At 40.4% G+C, this 17,390-nt stretch overlaps 1 protein-coding gene across 4 annotated transcripts in view; it reads left to right on the top strand.

The window, feature by feature from the left end:
- Positions 1-16,855, top strand: part of DCP2 (decapping mRNA 2) — a 157,198-nt gene extending 140,343 nt beyond the window's left edge. For all 4 annotated transcript variants that reach the window (XM_077462275.1, XM_077462276.1, XM_077462273.1 and 1 more), the window contains one exon: positions 2,671-16,855. In XM_077462275.1, coding sequence (XP_077318401.1) covers positions 2,671-2,828 — 158 coding nt within the window. In that variant the 3' untranslated portion in view covers positions 2,829-16,855. The remainder of the gene's footprint in view (positions 1-2,670) is intronic.
- The last annotated feature ends 535 nt before the right edge of the window (positions 16,856-17,390 follow it).

Here is a 17,390-nt window from a genome sequence, read left to right as displayed (position 1 = left end):
TTCCTTGTTTTAAAGAAATAAAAGTCATTGGGATATATGCGGCGGTTTTTGCAATCGTTGCGATCGTTAGCATATTAGCATATTATCAGAAATCCGACATGACCATATTGGTATAGTGTGTGAGGGGAATATGATTGTTTTGGTTTTTATCTGTAATTTTGGTTTTTACCTGTAATTTTGCTTTTGACTCTCCTGATGTTTTTATTTTAATTTTATTTTAATTTAATTTAATTTTTGGATTTTTTAATTTATGTTTTTAATTTATGTTTTGAATCCACCGAATTCTCAATATTTCAATTTTTATACCTTCTGTATAATGAAATGGTTCTTTCAAAAATATCATTTACGAAAGCCTCTGACAGGTATCCTGTAAAGAGAGCAGCGTACATAACATAGTCGGATTAATCACTATACATCTATACATGCTTACGAAGGGTTAATACCGCACGTATTAAAGAGTAGTCAGAACTGATTGCCTCCACCCTCAGATGATGTCAATACGACGAAACGCGTCAGGGTGGTAGCACATGTTTGCAGCATAGAGGAACTGACAGGAGGGAGGAAGAGATGCACAGCTTTAACCGTGAGCTACTAAGTGGTGACGGCCATTAGCGGTTGATGCTATTACTTCCCCCGAGACTGTGGTTAAGAACTATGCACGCTGAATGAATCAATGCCTTAAAGAATTAATTTTGTGTGAGTGCAACATTTTTTACTTAAATAAATCGTATTTTTATAAGACAGTATCACGCTATGTTTGCTTTCCCGTAATTACTTCTTTCGGAGATCTTGAATTACCCGACACTGATGCAGTGGATGAGATCCAGCCGATGAGTAACATCTGAGATCCCGTGTAACCAAGCACATCCGATCGTGTATTACCTGCGCTTATGAAGCTGATGAGATCGAATCGATGAGGAGTAATTTCTGAGAGCCTATGTAACCAGGCATATCTGGTAAGAATATTACTAAGGGGGGTCACCTCATTCTTGAGTCTGCACCCCAGTAAATTCGGGATCACTGCATCATATTAGTGGAAGTATAATCATGTTAAGGAAGGATTGCAGCGTACACTGCCTGTGATTTGTACCAGGACACTTTGTTTCAGTTTTGACCTTTAATGCTATTGTCTGTTGATGGACTGAAATAGATATCTCATTTTTAACCTTTTTGCTGAAACTATCCCAATTACTTAGCCTAATTTGGATATATGGACAATACTTAGTGTGTATGGCTGCATTTGGGAAGATATAAATGTTTTCTCCATAGTTCGTATTAGCACAAATCACATATAATTTTTTCTTTGTTTTATGAAGTATTATGCGCTGTTTTTTCTACGGGTGAATTGATTGATTGATCCATTCACCTTGCAGATTTTTGTTTAATATTTTCTAGTGGTTTTATTGATTTAATACCTTTTAGAACAGCTGCTCAAATTCCACAGTTCCCAGGTAGAAAGCATATTCTTTGATGCTAAGCGCCTTTCATTTGCATGGTTAACGGGCGGAGGTTATCCTAAGCAAAAGTGCACAGTTATGTAGTAGTATAAATTTTGGCCAAAATTTATGAAGAAAAAATTACTAATCTGCTAAATTTTCTAACCGAAACAAAGAAAAATTCATTTTTTTACAGAATTTTCGGTATTTTTTCCTTTATAGCACAAAAAATAAAAAACCCAGCGGTGATTAAATACCACCAAAAGTAAGCTCTATTTGTGTGAAAAAAAGGACAAAAATTTCATATAGGTCCAGTGTTGCATGACTGAGTAATTGTCATTCAAAATGCGAGAGCACCGAAAGCTGAAAATTGTTCTGGTTATTAAGGGTGTTTAAGTGCCCAGTGGTCAAGTGGTTAACACTTCAGATGTCAACAGGGGAACCCCACTGACAGCTGAATGAGTCACCGGTTGTTAAGGATGCGGTGGCCCCGCTTCTTAAAACAGATAATTTCCGGCTTTTTTATTTAACATTTTTATTGTCAGTGGGAGAATCCCGCTTACAGCTGAAAGAACAGAGCCTGAAAGTATCGATTTCAGGTAACGAGTACCGATACTCATGCAAATGCTTAGTATCGGCACCGATGTTGGTGCAACCCTAATACTGTGTGTGCATGTGTATGCTGTCAGTCACAGCCAATGATAAAGGAGCCAAGGATGGGGCCAAGTCCCATTGTCTGTATCAGATGCATGAGTGCCCGGCAGGGGGGAGGAGCCAGAAGCACCAGCGGGAGACCCGGAAAGAGGAGGATTGGGGCTGCTATTGCACAGAGAACCATTGCACAGAGCAGGTAAGTATAACATGTTTTAAAGAAAAAAAACATTTAGAATCACTTTATTTTTTTACATTAATAGATGGAAGACTATTATCAGCTGGCATATTCATAGCACTTTGCAGTGTAAAGTATATTACAGTATATGTGAATTCCATGACCTTGGATAGCACCAGGCCATAGGCTTTGAATGTCTCTAAAGTGACTTCTTGGCTTTTATGGAAAACATATCCTGTAGCTACTAAATAAATATGACATTCCATCCCTCATTTTGACCTGGAAATGTACAACTTTTTATATGTCACTAAGAATTATATAAGGTTAGATTTTTCTTTTCTTCATGATATTTTATGTGTGTTGGATAGGATATGATATAACTATTATATTGTGATTATTTGGCAGACTCAGCGTTCGGTATGGCGTATCCATCTGAAGGACAGCAGTGTGACCTCAATGGAGATGAAGTTTGTAATGGGACAGCACAGTACCCCTTCTCTTCCAAAGCCTTCCTGGGCTTCCGATTTGACAGGGATGCCATCATGAAATCCTTGGATCTTTAACACACCAGCAGCTGCACAAGGCTTCATGTGTCACAGCTGAGAATGAGTTTTATTCAAGCCTTACCTTCCTCAGGTGTTTTTATGGACATGCAGGGATTTCCTGGTGGTTTCGAAAAGCTCTGTCCTATGGACAGGACTTACAGCTTGGTTCTGTTCATTATTTGTGATTGTGAGTGACTGGTGGAGGGGGGTATTTTTCCTTCTTCTTGCACTGTTTTTTGCAATAGCAATTTTTTATGAAAACTTGTTCAGTGTTTAACTTTCCCACCTTCTGTATTCAGTGGGCATTGTCTAGATGTAATATGTCTTGTCTCATCTTCACCCTAACATATGACATTTGTTGTAGCTTGAAGGTAATATGAACACAATGGAGGGAATTAATAAAAAGTGCCCAAATTAAGTTCTAACTCAACTGGTGCAGTTGCTCATAGCAACCAGTCAGCTTCTAGTTTTCATTTTTTTCTCAGATAGATTAGAAAATGAAAATGTAAAAGCTGATTGTATGCACTCCAGTTGAGGCAAAGTTTGTCTCGAACACTTATAAACCATTTCCTCTCATTGTTGCAGGTGACTTAAACCTTGCTGCAAACCTAGTTGGGAATGGGGGGGAGGAGAGTCATTTGTTTTCTCTATGCTTTGTATAATGTGCACTGCAGAATAACAGAACCCATTCAAGTTTGAAATCTCTTTCAATCCACTTTGAAATGTTGGTTTTACTGTACCTCTGTTGAATTGGTCTGTAATGCAGAATCTGTTAGTGTGTACCTTTTAGGGTCCTTCTACTCTTATGCATTGCAGGAGTTATACGGAGGGTTCCTTGACTGTGCATACAACCCAAACTGAGTCTTCTATAAGAACTCTTTCATTTGGCAATTCAGATTGCACCAAAAAGTCTGCACATTTTCCTATTGTGATCTGTGGTGCTGCTCACCTGAATGTGAGCAGATCATACACATTTCCCAGGTAAAGTAGATGTAAACCCTTTTATACATGCTTTCACATGTTAATGTCATTTCATTCATTTAAAATCTGCAGTATGCATTATACCAGGTGATTCATGCGGGTCCTTGTTTAGACACTTGCTGTTATAGGACCACCATGCTCTGTCCCTGTTTCCTAATTGTGCTCCTGCATTGTCATTCTGGCTGCCAACACAGACAACTGTTTTACTACGCATTACACAGGCAAGGACCACTGTTGTCACCTTCAGGATACTCATCCTGATAATTGCCATGTAGGCAGAAAGTGGCTGCAGAAGATGGAACAAAAAGGTTAAAAAAATAAACTGTGAAAATGGCACTTGTTATAATACACAGTGCTTTAGCAAACTAAATGTTATACAGTTCAGGTTTACATCTACTTTTAAATTTCACTTGGTGCATGGCCCTTCCAAGGTTTCTTAACAACACTGCTGCATTAGTGGAAGCCAACCCTAAAAAGCATGCCAAACTAGTTACTGCAAAAAGTATGCTGCGTAGAGAACTCACGTTGGATATCACTGTTGCCTCTGATACATTTCTAAGCTAAGCTTTAATGTGAATTTCTTTACACCTCTAACTTCTACAACAAAAATTCAGAATCCTGCTGTTTTATATGAATTTTGAGCACAAAGTGTGAGTTGTAGCACATTTAAAGGGAACACATTTGCTTTGCATCTTATTTTAGGCTAAGGCACTTCTATGGAGTTTTCTTGCATGTAACTGTGGCAGCATTTGTGTATCATTTTATTCCTCGATTATTTTTATGGCCATGCTTAAGAATTTTAGAAACAAAAGCATATCTATTTTTTAAGGCTCCTAGCTTCCTGATTCTGATTTAATAAAATGGCGATACATCTGTTTCTTCAATAGGTTACAGAATCAGGAGAAGCTAAGGAGCAGAATGAGTCGGTGGTGGCCGGACCACTGTGATTTTGACTACAGCAGGCTACTTTTACAAGTGTCGCTTCAAGTTCTTTGCTTCCCCCCTGTTGGTTTTGTTCGGTGTTGCCCCAGATTTAAGCCGGCCAAAGGTGGAGCAATTTTCTTACCTGCAACCACAAGTTGCTGGAAAGGAAATTGCTTGATTTTCCCCCATCATCACCGTCGGTGTTGAGGGAATCCCTCCCGCAGAGCCATTGTGTCGTTCCTAAGATTTGAAACGGTGCCTAAGATGTCTTACAAATGCAGCCTTGTATTGCTTATTGGATGATTCTCCAGTTTAACATTTTTGTGTTACCTGCTTAGGAACTATAGAAACCAATTGCATAGCTTGCCTTTTGTAGTATTTGCATGGTTTAAAGTGAATGAAAACTTGTAACTGGAACCAGTTCCATCTCCTGCTTAGGGGAAGCGTGCAGGGATAGAAATAGGGAGACTGCCATAGCTGACCACCATTCAGAAAATGCAAGTTGCCTGTAAGCCACTGACTGAAACAAGCATGCAGATCTGAAAAAAAAAACTGAAATTCTGATCTACATACTTGTTCGGCGTCAGTGACCTACTTAAAGTGAAGTTCCAGTCATATTTTTATTTATTAAAAATCAGTAGCTACAAAAAGTGCAACTGCTGACTTTTAATAAACAGCCACTTGCCTCTCCCACCATCCAGCAGTGTACTCGCCCACACTGTGTTCTTCCCGTGTCCTTCCTGGGCAGTGCCTGCATCTCTACTATGGACACCCAGCTGTGACCGCTTGTGGCTTCACAGCTGGGTGCCCACTGCGCATGTGCAAGCAGAGCTGCACTTTGTGACCGGTCAGGAAGTCTTCTAGGACCAGGAGGGAGAACTTTTGCGTCCGATTGCCTAAGGTGACAGGAATGGGAGTGGGAGACCTTAAAGTGGAAGTTCCACTTTTGGGTGGAACTCCGCTTGAAGCCATTGGATCAGCATGACGAGCTAGAGTGTATTTTTATTTTTTTCAATAGTTCTAGCAGCCTCCATGTTTCTTCACCACAGATTTCCTTGAAAGTAAGTCTATGATGGGGAAAAAAAATCAGGGGGGGAGGGGGTGGGCATTGCAATAGTCCCATTTTTTTTCAGTAAATGCTAGTTGCCAGGCTGTTATTCTGCCCATCTGGCATTAATACTTTTATGCTGATAACTGGATTCAGTTTAGGAAATTGGGACGCTGTTGTCTTTGTGTGTATTCAGTATTTATAGCATTTTAGACAGAGATTCTGCATGATAGCCAGGCAGCTAGCATTTCCAGAAAGAGGTCAGCAATAGCAACCTCCTTGTTGCTCTCATGTAAACGTTCTTTTAAGCATTCATATTTATTTAATCTATTACCATCATAATGACCATGCAGCATAGATCTATGCTGTAATTTTCTGTACATTCTCGCACTGGGTGTAGATCTATTCTGGCAAATGTTTGTTTTATGTACATATATGCGTACTCGCAGGTGTGTGCATGTCCTCTGGGGTACGCACACCCGCAAGAATGTGTGCTGTACTATGCACACAATTGTGCATGGTATACTTGCTGTGACCGGGCTATTAGGTCACAGTGAAGTTGCAGGGACTCACATGTGGACTCCCAGCTGTAAAGATTGCTGTCATTAGACAGTGATAAACCGAAAAAGCAGTGTTCACCATGGCCCTGCATTGTGGCAAGTCTGTCTCTTGCTGCCCATAAAGCAACCAACAGATCAGTCATTTTGACTCAGTTTTCCCCATTTACACATGCAGTGTGGGCGGGGGAATCACTACCGCTAAGCCTTGGTATTCTAACCGACTTCTCTGCCATCAAAATACACTGATCAGTGATAATCCAGCATGGGAAATCCATCAGGTTGGTTGTACAGAAGTTGATTGGTTAATTGACTTCTGTATAACCACCCACGGATCAAAATTTAGCTGATCCCTGCTGATGCGGCCAAATTTTGATCCATGTATGGCCAACTTCACTGTCAGAGAACAGAGAGAGATGGACTGATACACTCTGCCCATGCATTAGTGTAGCCATCTAAGATGAAAAAAAAAAAAATTTGAGTAATGCCAAGTTCACACAGTTGGCAAATGGACAGTAAAAGCAGGCAGGTGATCTGCATTTTTAGCGCCACCCAACTGCCTACCAAACAAATGAACATTGGTTGCAATGCTTCACTGTATAATAAATTTAAATGTGGCATGTTGTGTTTGCCACTTGCTAAATGCACCCATTAAAGGTAATGTCAATGGGGCTGCGCCACACTCATATGTTAGATGTTTGGCATGCAGTTTTGGCAGGGTATTCCAAGGTACTATTTCCCTCTAGCAAATCATGGCTCAACCACATCTAAAAGCAATCCATCATTGATTGCTTTTCAGAGGGGCGGTAAAGTCCGCTGCCTATGTTAAAAGGGCCTTAAAGTGTAACTTTGTACACATATATATAATAGCTCCCCTTCCTCCAAGCACCCCCTTACCAGTCTTCACAGCTACTTACTCAGTCTTCACAGCTAGCAGCTAGGCCCATGCATGCACTCTGTATTCCTATGAAGACAGTCAACACAAGCACATACTCTGAAGCTTCATATGGATGAATAAGAGCCTGGCCAGGAATATTTTGATGAGCACATGTGTGAGTTAGTCAATAATCACTTACTCTCAGGAGACAGATGAGTAAATGACTGAGAGGGGACCGGGGGGGGGGGAGGGGGGGGGAAGGAGAAATATAAGTGTAACTGCACCAAAGACAGAGTAACGAGAAAAAGAAGTACAGCCCAGGCTTGTCTGGCTGTACTTCTCCTGTGACCTGTTTTCAGCAGACAGCAGGCTGAAGCCCATCGTCGGCTAACGTCACAGAGCCAGTCCAGGCTCGGAAAAAAATTGCGATATTGTTGGGATCCCCCCACAACCCTGGACCACTGAGAGCCTGAGCTGGCCGCTCTTCACAGCCCCCTTCACAGCCCAGTGCTCCAGTGAGCGGGGGGGTTTTGGGGGGGGGGGGGTGGCTGGGTAGAGCAGAGAGCCGGTGATGGTCACCGGCTCTGCTCCCAGAGCTCTGAGAACCAGGTGATTGGTGGTGTTTGATCGCTCGGTTCTTAGCCTAGAGCTGGGGGAGGACAAATACAGCATCGGACCGATGCTGCATCCACCTAGGTAAGTATGATGGAAAAAAAAAAAATATATATATATATATATATATATATATATATATATATATATATATATATATATATATTCATATATTCATATATATTCCTATACTTCTCTTTAAAAGCTTTGGGAGTGGAATCTTTCTGGGTCACAAATGCACAACATACCATGGAGGTGTTAAAGGGGAATTCCACCCATTTCTAAATTCAGCCTTTGCCTCTTTCCAAAGCATGGTTTATTAACAGGGAGCCCTTTGCATTGTGTTAGGGCTCTTTCACACAGGTGTTGAATCGCATTTCTAACACTTAAATGCCTATCATTGCCACTCAGAATTGTTACAATGGGGAGCAGATGGAAGTGTTTACACTGCAGTGTTTGCAGTGTTATTTTTGCAGCGAAGCAATGGAGAGTTTGACAGGTGTTAATGCTTTGCAGCTGCCTCCATTCACTTCTATTGAAACACATCACAACCACACCTTTAAATGCGCCTATAGCATTCACAGTGTGTATATGGGTGCATTCGCAAAGTGATTATTTCCCATTTTAGCCTTGTTAAAAAAAAAAAAAAAAGTGTTGTCTGACGCAGCATGAATGCCTGTACAACACATCCTAAATTTTCATTTAACGCAAGAGTGAACGAGCCATAAAAGCCTGGTATTTGCCTTTGTGAAGAGCTGACACTCTTAACTATAGCTAAGTAGTGCCTGAGAAGCTTCCTGACATCTTTTGTCAGGAGTAGCTCCTTTTCCCATATATGTGAAGAGTGGAAGTGAATGTAATTTAGGCAAGTATGGAAATCCCACTTTTCGGGGGATTGCCAAAAATGGACACTGTGTTCTGCCTGGGACTTATTCTGGCTGTAACATATAGCGGCCCCCACCTCCTGCAGTCCCATTGTAGACAACAGGAACCTCTATTCTTCACAGTAATTGTGAGTGAATGTTGGATCATAAAAATGTAGTGATAATCTTCGTATTTTATTATTGCAGGGTGGGGATGCTCGTGAAATGTGCTGAATGATTGCTTCTTGTTGAGGAACCCCACCCCCTGGATGAAATACACCTGGAGCTTACAGGCAAACAAATCTCCTTTAGGCCCATTTCACACATGCGGACCGTATGTCCTTATTTCATCCATCCGTTTGCGGATGAAATACGGACATACATGCATCCCTATGGGATAGCGGGTGTCTGCGGATAAACTTCCGCAGACACCCGATATCATCCGTCTCTGCTATGGTCCGATCCTGCAGGTTCTATCCATCTGCAGAGAGTATCGGATGAGCACGGACAGATGGTCCGTGTTCATCCAATCTCCCATAGAGGTGTGCAGGGACCGCCCTGTCATCCGCCGGCTCAGTGGGGATAAACTGAGCGATCCCGGCCAAGCAAGCGGATCATCACGGTGCGGAACATTGTGGATCCGTCCCGTGTGAAAGGGGCCTTAGACACCGTTCACATATATGCGGGCCGGTTTCTGTGTTTCATTGACTGAAAAATGCACAGGACCTTTTTAAAATGCGCGACTCGCATATATGTGAACCGGCTCCATTGAAAGCCAGCCCTGTTAACTTATGTGAATATATGAATGGAGCCTTAACCGCTTGCTACCCAGGCCAATTCTGAAACTTCACTCCTACATGTAAAAATCATATTTTTTTTTACTAGAAAATTACTCAGAACCCCCAAACATCATATATGTTTTTATTAGCAGAGACCCTAGGGAATAAAATGATGGTTGTTGCAACTTTTTATCACGCACGGTATTTGCGCAGTCATTTTTCAAAGGTTTTTTTGGGGGGGGGAATAACTTTCTTGCATAAAAAAAAACAGTAAAGTTAGCCCATATTTTTTGCATAATGTGAAAGGTGATATGTTGAGTAAATAGATACATAACATGTCATGCTTTGAAATTGCGCACACTCGTGGAATGGCGCCAGACTTCGGTACTTAAAAATTCCCATAGGCGACGTTTTGAAATTTTTTACAGGTTACCATTTTAGAGTTATGGTAGCGGTCTAGCGCTAGAATTATTGTTCTCACGTTTTACGTTTGTGGCGATACCTCACGTGTGGTTTGAACATCGTTTACATATGTGGGCGCGACCTACATATGTGTTTGCTTCTGCACGCAAGCATGCAGGGACCGGGGGTGCTTTTAAAAAAAATATATATATTATTTATTTTACTTTATTTTTCTATTTTAACACTTTCTGTTTACTCTTTCTTTGTTTTTTTTTGATCACTGAAATGTAAACATCCCTTGTAATAGGAATAGTGCGTGACAGGTCCTCTTTACAGTGAGATCCGGGGTCAATTAGTCCCCACATCTTGCCTCTAGGCTGGGAAACTATCCTGGCTTCCCAGCTGAGGCGTGATGTCATAACATCGCGCCTGGCCTCTGAAATATCATAGAGATGCCTGGGGCCCATCTGGCCTGCCGAATTCTCTATGGTAAACTTCCGGCATGGAGCGATTCCTTCTCCCTCTCGCCGATCGTATGGGCAAGCTGGGAAAAGCACTGGAGGGTGGCAGGAGGGGCGCATCCCTTCCCGCTGCCTGTTAGATCAAGCGGGTGAACAGCAGCTATGATTGTTCATACGGGGCAGGGAATCGCCAGCTCTAAAAGAAGATCTCTGATGCCTGTAGCTTCAGGCATCATTCAGATATCCCCACTCAAAATCGATGACATATGACGTCGTTGGGTGGGAAGTGGTTAATGTCGCCATGGAAATGCAATTGCCGGCTTTTATAAATGTGCTTGGTGAAACGGTCATGCTCATTTTTGTTACACGTATGCAAGTATGTGAAACACTGACATATGAAACATCATCAAAACATCATACTTGTTTCAGGTCAGTGACCCCCCTCGGTGCTTGTACGGTTATACACAAGTGAGCATTGGCAGCGCCTAAACCCAACATACAAGTTGTGTCCTAAGAAAGCCACAGCTAACACTTGAAAGTATAACGTTCTATGGTCAATACTGTTTTCTAACACTTTGTACATCTCTGGTGCTCTCTTGTATTATTGCCTTATTAAATGAATCCTGTACATGTTTCTTATTGCAGCCCATTGTTTAGGCATTTGGTGATTGCAGACTTGCATTCATAAGTGTTACAGAGAGCGTGTTTTAGCCAGCTTTTAGGGTAGCAATGTTTTCTTTTCTCTCCACATCTTTCTTTATTAGTAATTCTACACAATTAGTTCCAGTGCACTGGTAACCTTTTTCAAATACGTTTACAATGAGTCCTTTACATACTGTCAGCAGAAATGGGATAAGTTGTTGGGGAAAGCATTATGACAGTAAAGTATTTTTCCTAGCGCCCCTATACTGGCCAGATCTGTGCAAAGACCTTTCTTAAGTTTGATTGTCGTTACAATTGTTTATTCTTTCCCTGCATTGCTACAGCCTATGGGGCTCCTTCTTCTTTTTTTTTTTTTTTCCTCCCCAGAAATAAATGAGGAAAAAAAAGTGTCACCAAACAAAAATTTGACTAATCTTGCATGCTGTCATTGAACCCAAACGTATTATGATTGCAGTTTGGAAATGATTGAAAATGGATTCTTGGACATTCTGTATGTTACAGTTTGATCCCATCTCAGATCAGTACTGCATTCAACCAGACCGTTGCATCGAAAACACCAGCACACATTCTGAAATCAATTAAAAACAATCAGAATGAGAAATCCTACAACTGGATCGTACCTTGTGCAGGGACCTGAACAGTGTATGTTTTTTTGGGCTTTCACTATGATCACATGTATAGTATTTACTAAAAATAGAAAGCAAGCACCCCTAGGCTGAGGTCACACTGGTATCACCAGCAACAGAATCCTGAAAGTACAACTCCACTGAACCTAATTGGTGTCACTCCCTGCTGCAGAATCTGGGTAGTGGAGCCATAGGAGGACGTTTACCTGCTGATTCGTTGCACAACAGCAGAGTTTCTAGTGTGATACGGCCCTAAGGGGGATAAGCATGGGTAGTATTGCTGCTCTGAACTGAAGGACATGCATTTTGCCATTTACCTTGTGTGATAAATAACATGCACTTTAAAATTATGTATGCACTTAGAGGGATAATAAAATGTACAGAATAAAGGTTTCCCATGTTACAGCTATGAGAACTGGAAAGCATGCACATTCATTGGTTCAGCTTTATATATATATATATATATATATATATATATATATATATATATATATATATATATAAAATGTGTGTGTCTATATAATATGTCATGTATCGGGTGCAAGCGAACTCATAGTTGCTGTATAAATGAGGGCAGGATATATATATTTTTATTTTTAAATACGTGGTCACAACAGTGTCCATGTCATTGTCCCAGTTGATTTGGAATAAACTTCTTACACCCTCACCCTGCCCTGACAATCAGTTAAGGTGATTCAGTACTGAATTGCACCAGTACACACTATAAGAGAATCGGACGAACGATTGTCTGGTTGCTCTTGTTTCACTGTAGGTTGAAACCAAGGATGGAACTAATTGTGCAAAAAAATTTTTTTTTGTTGATTGTTACTGATCATGTGCAGTCTTTTGTATTAAATTTTTCTTGCACAAAAACAGTACATATTAAGTGAAAATCATTAGTTTTGTTCAAGTACAAGAAAAATTGTGGAGTGTCCCATTGGAAATGTTTGTTTGGAAAGTCTGAATTGGATGTCGAAAGTTGTGTACACACTATATCAATTTTAACGATCGTGCCTCGTACAGAATTCTTCCAATTTTCTCATAGTGTGTACCCACTTAAAGCTGATCAGAGGATTTCAAGGTGGGCACCAAGCATACTGTACCCGCACTAACCTTAATTTATCCAGTGCCCTTAATCCAGGGCTCTCACTATGTTATGGCCAATTGGATCCACATGTTTGATACTTTGTACCCCCATTCATCAGCATACTGAGCCAAAGGCCTCTGAATTAAGGTATGTGGAGGCACCTACTTTTATCTCCTAGGGTCAAGTTTTTAAGTTCAGCTTCCCTACTGGTGCTTTTTAATACATTTATACCTTATCAAGTATTTGGTTTAGATCATTTCTTGTTAAATTTGAGAAGATAGAGAATACATGTGTTTGGGGATAAACATAAATGAATTCCCATTAAATAAAATGAATTTGTTTGGTAACCAATAAGTGAATAATTGGATATAATTTTCAATGTCAGCTCATTGTTTGCCAGTAGTTCTTCTATAGTGTACTACAAAACAATTAAGCACGTGTTTAAGCTTTGGTACACACTATGGTACACACAGTATGAAAGATGATCCTGCTGACATTCGGACCGCGTGTACCTCTTCCTGTCTGACAGAAGCTGGTCTTGCTGGAAAATTAGCAGGCAGTCCATGTGTTCTGATGGGGTCAGTCCCCCTGTCAGAATACAAAGACATAGCAGGGAGATTGTCACGCCAACATTGATTGTATTGGTACGGTGATCTGTCTTTTTTTTTTTTTTGGTAAGCCCGCTTGCTCGGTTGAAAAAATAAAAAGTGTGTGTACCTAGCCTTAAAGGATCAGATGCCTCCAGTGTACACTGTATAATAACTTCTAGATATGTAACAGAGATAAAGGGTTTGCTTACACCCAATCTACATTAGAAGTTGGCCCCAGGCCTGGAGTAGCTTTGCTAGTCAGTTGTTCCTTTCACAGCACTGATTGCCCTCTTCTCTTTAAATGTTCTTTTTAAAAGCAGCTATTGGTAGGGGCAGAACCTCACTTCATTTTCCACTATGAACCAGAAAAATGGTGACAACTGTATACTGTGTTTAGCTCTGTTGTGGCAGCTGTGTGGCCATTTCAGTGAAATTTTGTGACGGAACCCTTGAGTGTTACTTTTCTTTTTATCTTACTTTTGTTATTGATACTGTGAAGTTCTAAGTCCCCTGTGAGTATGATATACTCTCTACATTTCTGTATGAGCACTGCTTCGCTCTGACTTCTGTATGGCAGTTGTGGTTGAAAACGTGTCAACTCATGATAAACAGCATTTTCTGCTTTTCAAAATATTGGGCAAAGAGTCAAAAAGTAGGTAGGTTGTGAGAATTATGGAAGCATGTTTACTATAATTGGACTTTCTGGCATTTTATAGGTCTTCGAATTTGTTTTGGTTTTTTTCCCTGAAATTTTTATACACCAAATATCAATCTCCTATTTTAGCTTTACTCAATTGGCATCTGCATTTTAACTTTGTATTTCAAGGGTTTTCTCTCCGCATGGTTGTTGTAAGAAAATTGTGCTCTCCTTTTGCTGACCTATTAAAGGATCGGTGAACCTAAAACACTGTGAATGCCAGTTAAGAAAGGGGCAGAATTTTATCAGAACTAAAGGCAATGGAGAACATATAAAACTAACAACCACTTCCCATTGGGTCCAATTCTGGCACTTCGCTCCTACATGTAGAAATAATCCTCTTTTAAAAAAAAAAAAAAAAAAGTTAAGTTAGCCCATTTTTTTGTATAATGCGAAAGATGATGCTACGCCGAGTAAATGGATACCTAACATGTCGTGCTTTAAAATTGCGCAGTCGTGGACTGGCGCCAAACTTAGTTACTTAATCTCCATAGGCGAAGCTTTAATTTTATTAATTTTTTTTACAGGTTACATATTTAGAGTTACAGAGGAGGACGTGGGCTAGAATTGTTGCTTTTGCTCTAACTCACATGGCGATACCTCACGTGTGATTTGAACGCGGTTTACATATGTGGGTGTGACTTGCGTATGTGTTCGCTCGTGGGCGCTTTAATTTATTTATTTTTTTTTCATTTTATTTTATCTTTACACTTTCTCTTTAAAAAAAAAATAATTTTTTTTATCACTTTTATTCCTATTACAAGGAATGTAAACATCCCATGTAATAGGAATAGTGCGTGACAGGTCCTTTTTATGGAGAGATGTGGGGTCAAGAAGACACTATCACTCCTCCAGGCTGGAAAGTCTGAGAGAGTAAAAATACTCTCGGCCTTCCCAGCCTTGTCCTTGGCTTTGTTTACTTCCACCGGTCTGGATGTGATGTCATAACGTTGCTCTCAGGCTTCAGCGGGTCATAGAGTTGACTGGGGACAATCTGGTCACCAGAAATCTCTATGGTAAACTTCTTGCAGTGACTGATTTGTTCTCGAGCTCCCCGATAGCACAGGTAAGCTGGGAGAAGCAGCGGAGGGAGGGGGCGACATCCCCTCCCGCCGCCTGTAAGAACAATCAAGCGGCTGAACTGCCGCTATGATCTTACGATGCACAGAAACTGCGGCGGAAAAAATATATATATCTGGATGATGCCTGTTGCTGCAGGCATCATTCAGATATCGCCACTCAAGTTCCATGACGTACCTTAGGCCGGAAGTGGTTAAACAGCTATTAGTGTAACAATATATATATATTGCACATTACAGAAGTCCTAATGCAGTGGTCTCCAAACTGCGGCCCTTTGCTTGCCTTTATCCAGCCCTTGAGGCATTATTCCTGCCACTGACACTAATGATGGGGTCACAATGCCTTCCACTGACAACAAAAATGGGGTGCTATTTCTCCCCCTAATACCAAAGATTGGCTATTGTTTACTCCCATTGGGCACAGTCCAGCCCCCCTTAAGTCTTAAGGACAGTAAACTGGCCCCCTTTTTTTTTTTTATATAAAATTTTTTTGAAAGTTTGGAGACCCCTGTCCTAGTGTCACACCATTTCATAATATTGCACATATATTCCCGTCAAACTGTTGACAGAGAATATATACAGTTATTAGTTCAGTTATGATTTCTATCATGATAGATTGAAGTATATAACTGCATAATTATAATAAGATATTTCAGTGGTGGTTGTGGGTTGGACCTTGAGGACGTCCATTCCTTTAAGCACTTTAGTGGTGAACTAGCATCTTTAGAATCCCAGTTATTACCAGGACATTTCACCACTATAGACCACAAAAGATATAAAAAGGAGCATTTGAGTCAAGCGTTGCACACCTGAAATTGTTATCAGTTTTGGGCAAAATTGACCTTTAAACTTTGGCAGTGCAAATTAATTTAGAGAAGGTGGTCTTCCAGATTCAGATAGTATTGCGGAAAAATTGATTTGTACACCGCAGTCACAAGAAGAATTGATCTGTAGAGTTGGGATTTTCTATCCTTTTTCCATTTGTGGAACAGGTTTTTTCCTTGTCAACGTTTTCATCTTTAGATAATCAAATGATCATACACAATAAGTTTTCCCTTTTCTGTACCTGGGGAAGTATGTTTCATATTATTTTGCTCTGCCTACTTTTGTGTTCTATGAAAAAGTATAAGATTATTGGAGTTGGGGTAAAGTCTGACAAACAGTGTCTTATGTATATGGTTAGCCTTAAAAGCCTAGGCCCACCCAACAAGTTACAATCAACTTTAGATCCACCAAAACTATGTAATACCTACCTAAGCAATCAATTTGTATCTAATCAGGCAGGCCTTTGTACTACATACTTCTTGGCAGATCTAAAAGATTGACGTGTGGGTAGGTGAGCTTTTTAGACACATGGGTTTGGAAGGAGTTGAGTAGCAGAATGTTCCCACACCTGCCCAATGATCCTTAGCTGGAAAACATGTATTGAATGTGTAGCAGATGACCTGTCTTTGCAGAATACATTTCATCTAAAGGCTTTTCAAATGTTGCTTCACTTTCCCACGTTAGGAGAGCATGTAACACCTATACAGGACACATTTTGGAAACTGCTTGTGTTAGATGTACTGTACACATGCTTCCAGTGTACTGTATGTGTGCAGCAGACTGCCTCCGTAAACATGAGCCATATGGGGAAGCAGGAAGAGCACTCTTTTCTGATATATTCTTTCCGTGTGGTGATAGCATGGAGAAGCCTGTTGGTGAAAACATTCAGACATACATATTGATTTCTGCCTTGTATGTTGTCCATCAAGAAATAACATGTTACTAAACAGCAATAAAAGAAACTCCTAAAACCATTGTATTTGTCTAGTTCATATTTCTGTGTTTTATGTAATTATACAATGATTTAGGCTTTACCCTTGCAGTAACACACAGCAAGATATGTGTTTTACCATGTGTTACTGTAATACCTGCCATTAATTTAGAATGTCACTTAAAGAATGCCACAGTGTGTGTATATGTCTGCAGGGACATTTTGTGGTTGACGTATTAAAACTGGAGAGTGCAGAATCTGGTGCAGCTGTGCAAGGTAGCTAATCGGCTTCTAGTTTCAGCTTGTTCAGTTAAGCTTGGACAATAAAAACTGGAAGCTGATTGGTTTCTATGCAGAGCTGCACCTGATTTTGCACTCTCTGCTTTTAGTAAATTACCACTTTCTGTGTGTTGCTGTCTATTGGCAGTCTATTCAAAAGCTCATCAAGTCAAGTGTGTGTAAAGCCCACTGTAGCTCTTGCACCTGTATACCTCTTATGTGCCACAACAATTTTACATTTAAAATGTATCCTATGAGCCTGCATAGGTGACAATAATATTTTCACAATTAAAGATAGT

Source organism: Lithobates pipiens, unplaced genomic scaffold (genome assembly GCF_037356315.1).
Source record: "Lithobates pipiens isolate NorthernLeopardFrog02 unplaced genomic scaffold, aLitPip1_a1.2 Scaffold_3, whole genome shotgun sequence".
Taxonomy (NCBI): Eukaryota; Metazoa; Chordata; class Amphibia; order Anura; family Ranidae; genus Lithobates; species Lithobates pipiens.
The sequence above is the reverse complement of the archived record's forward strand: the minus strand, read 5'-3'. Positions and strand labels throughout refer to the sequence as shown.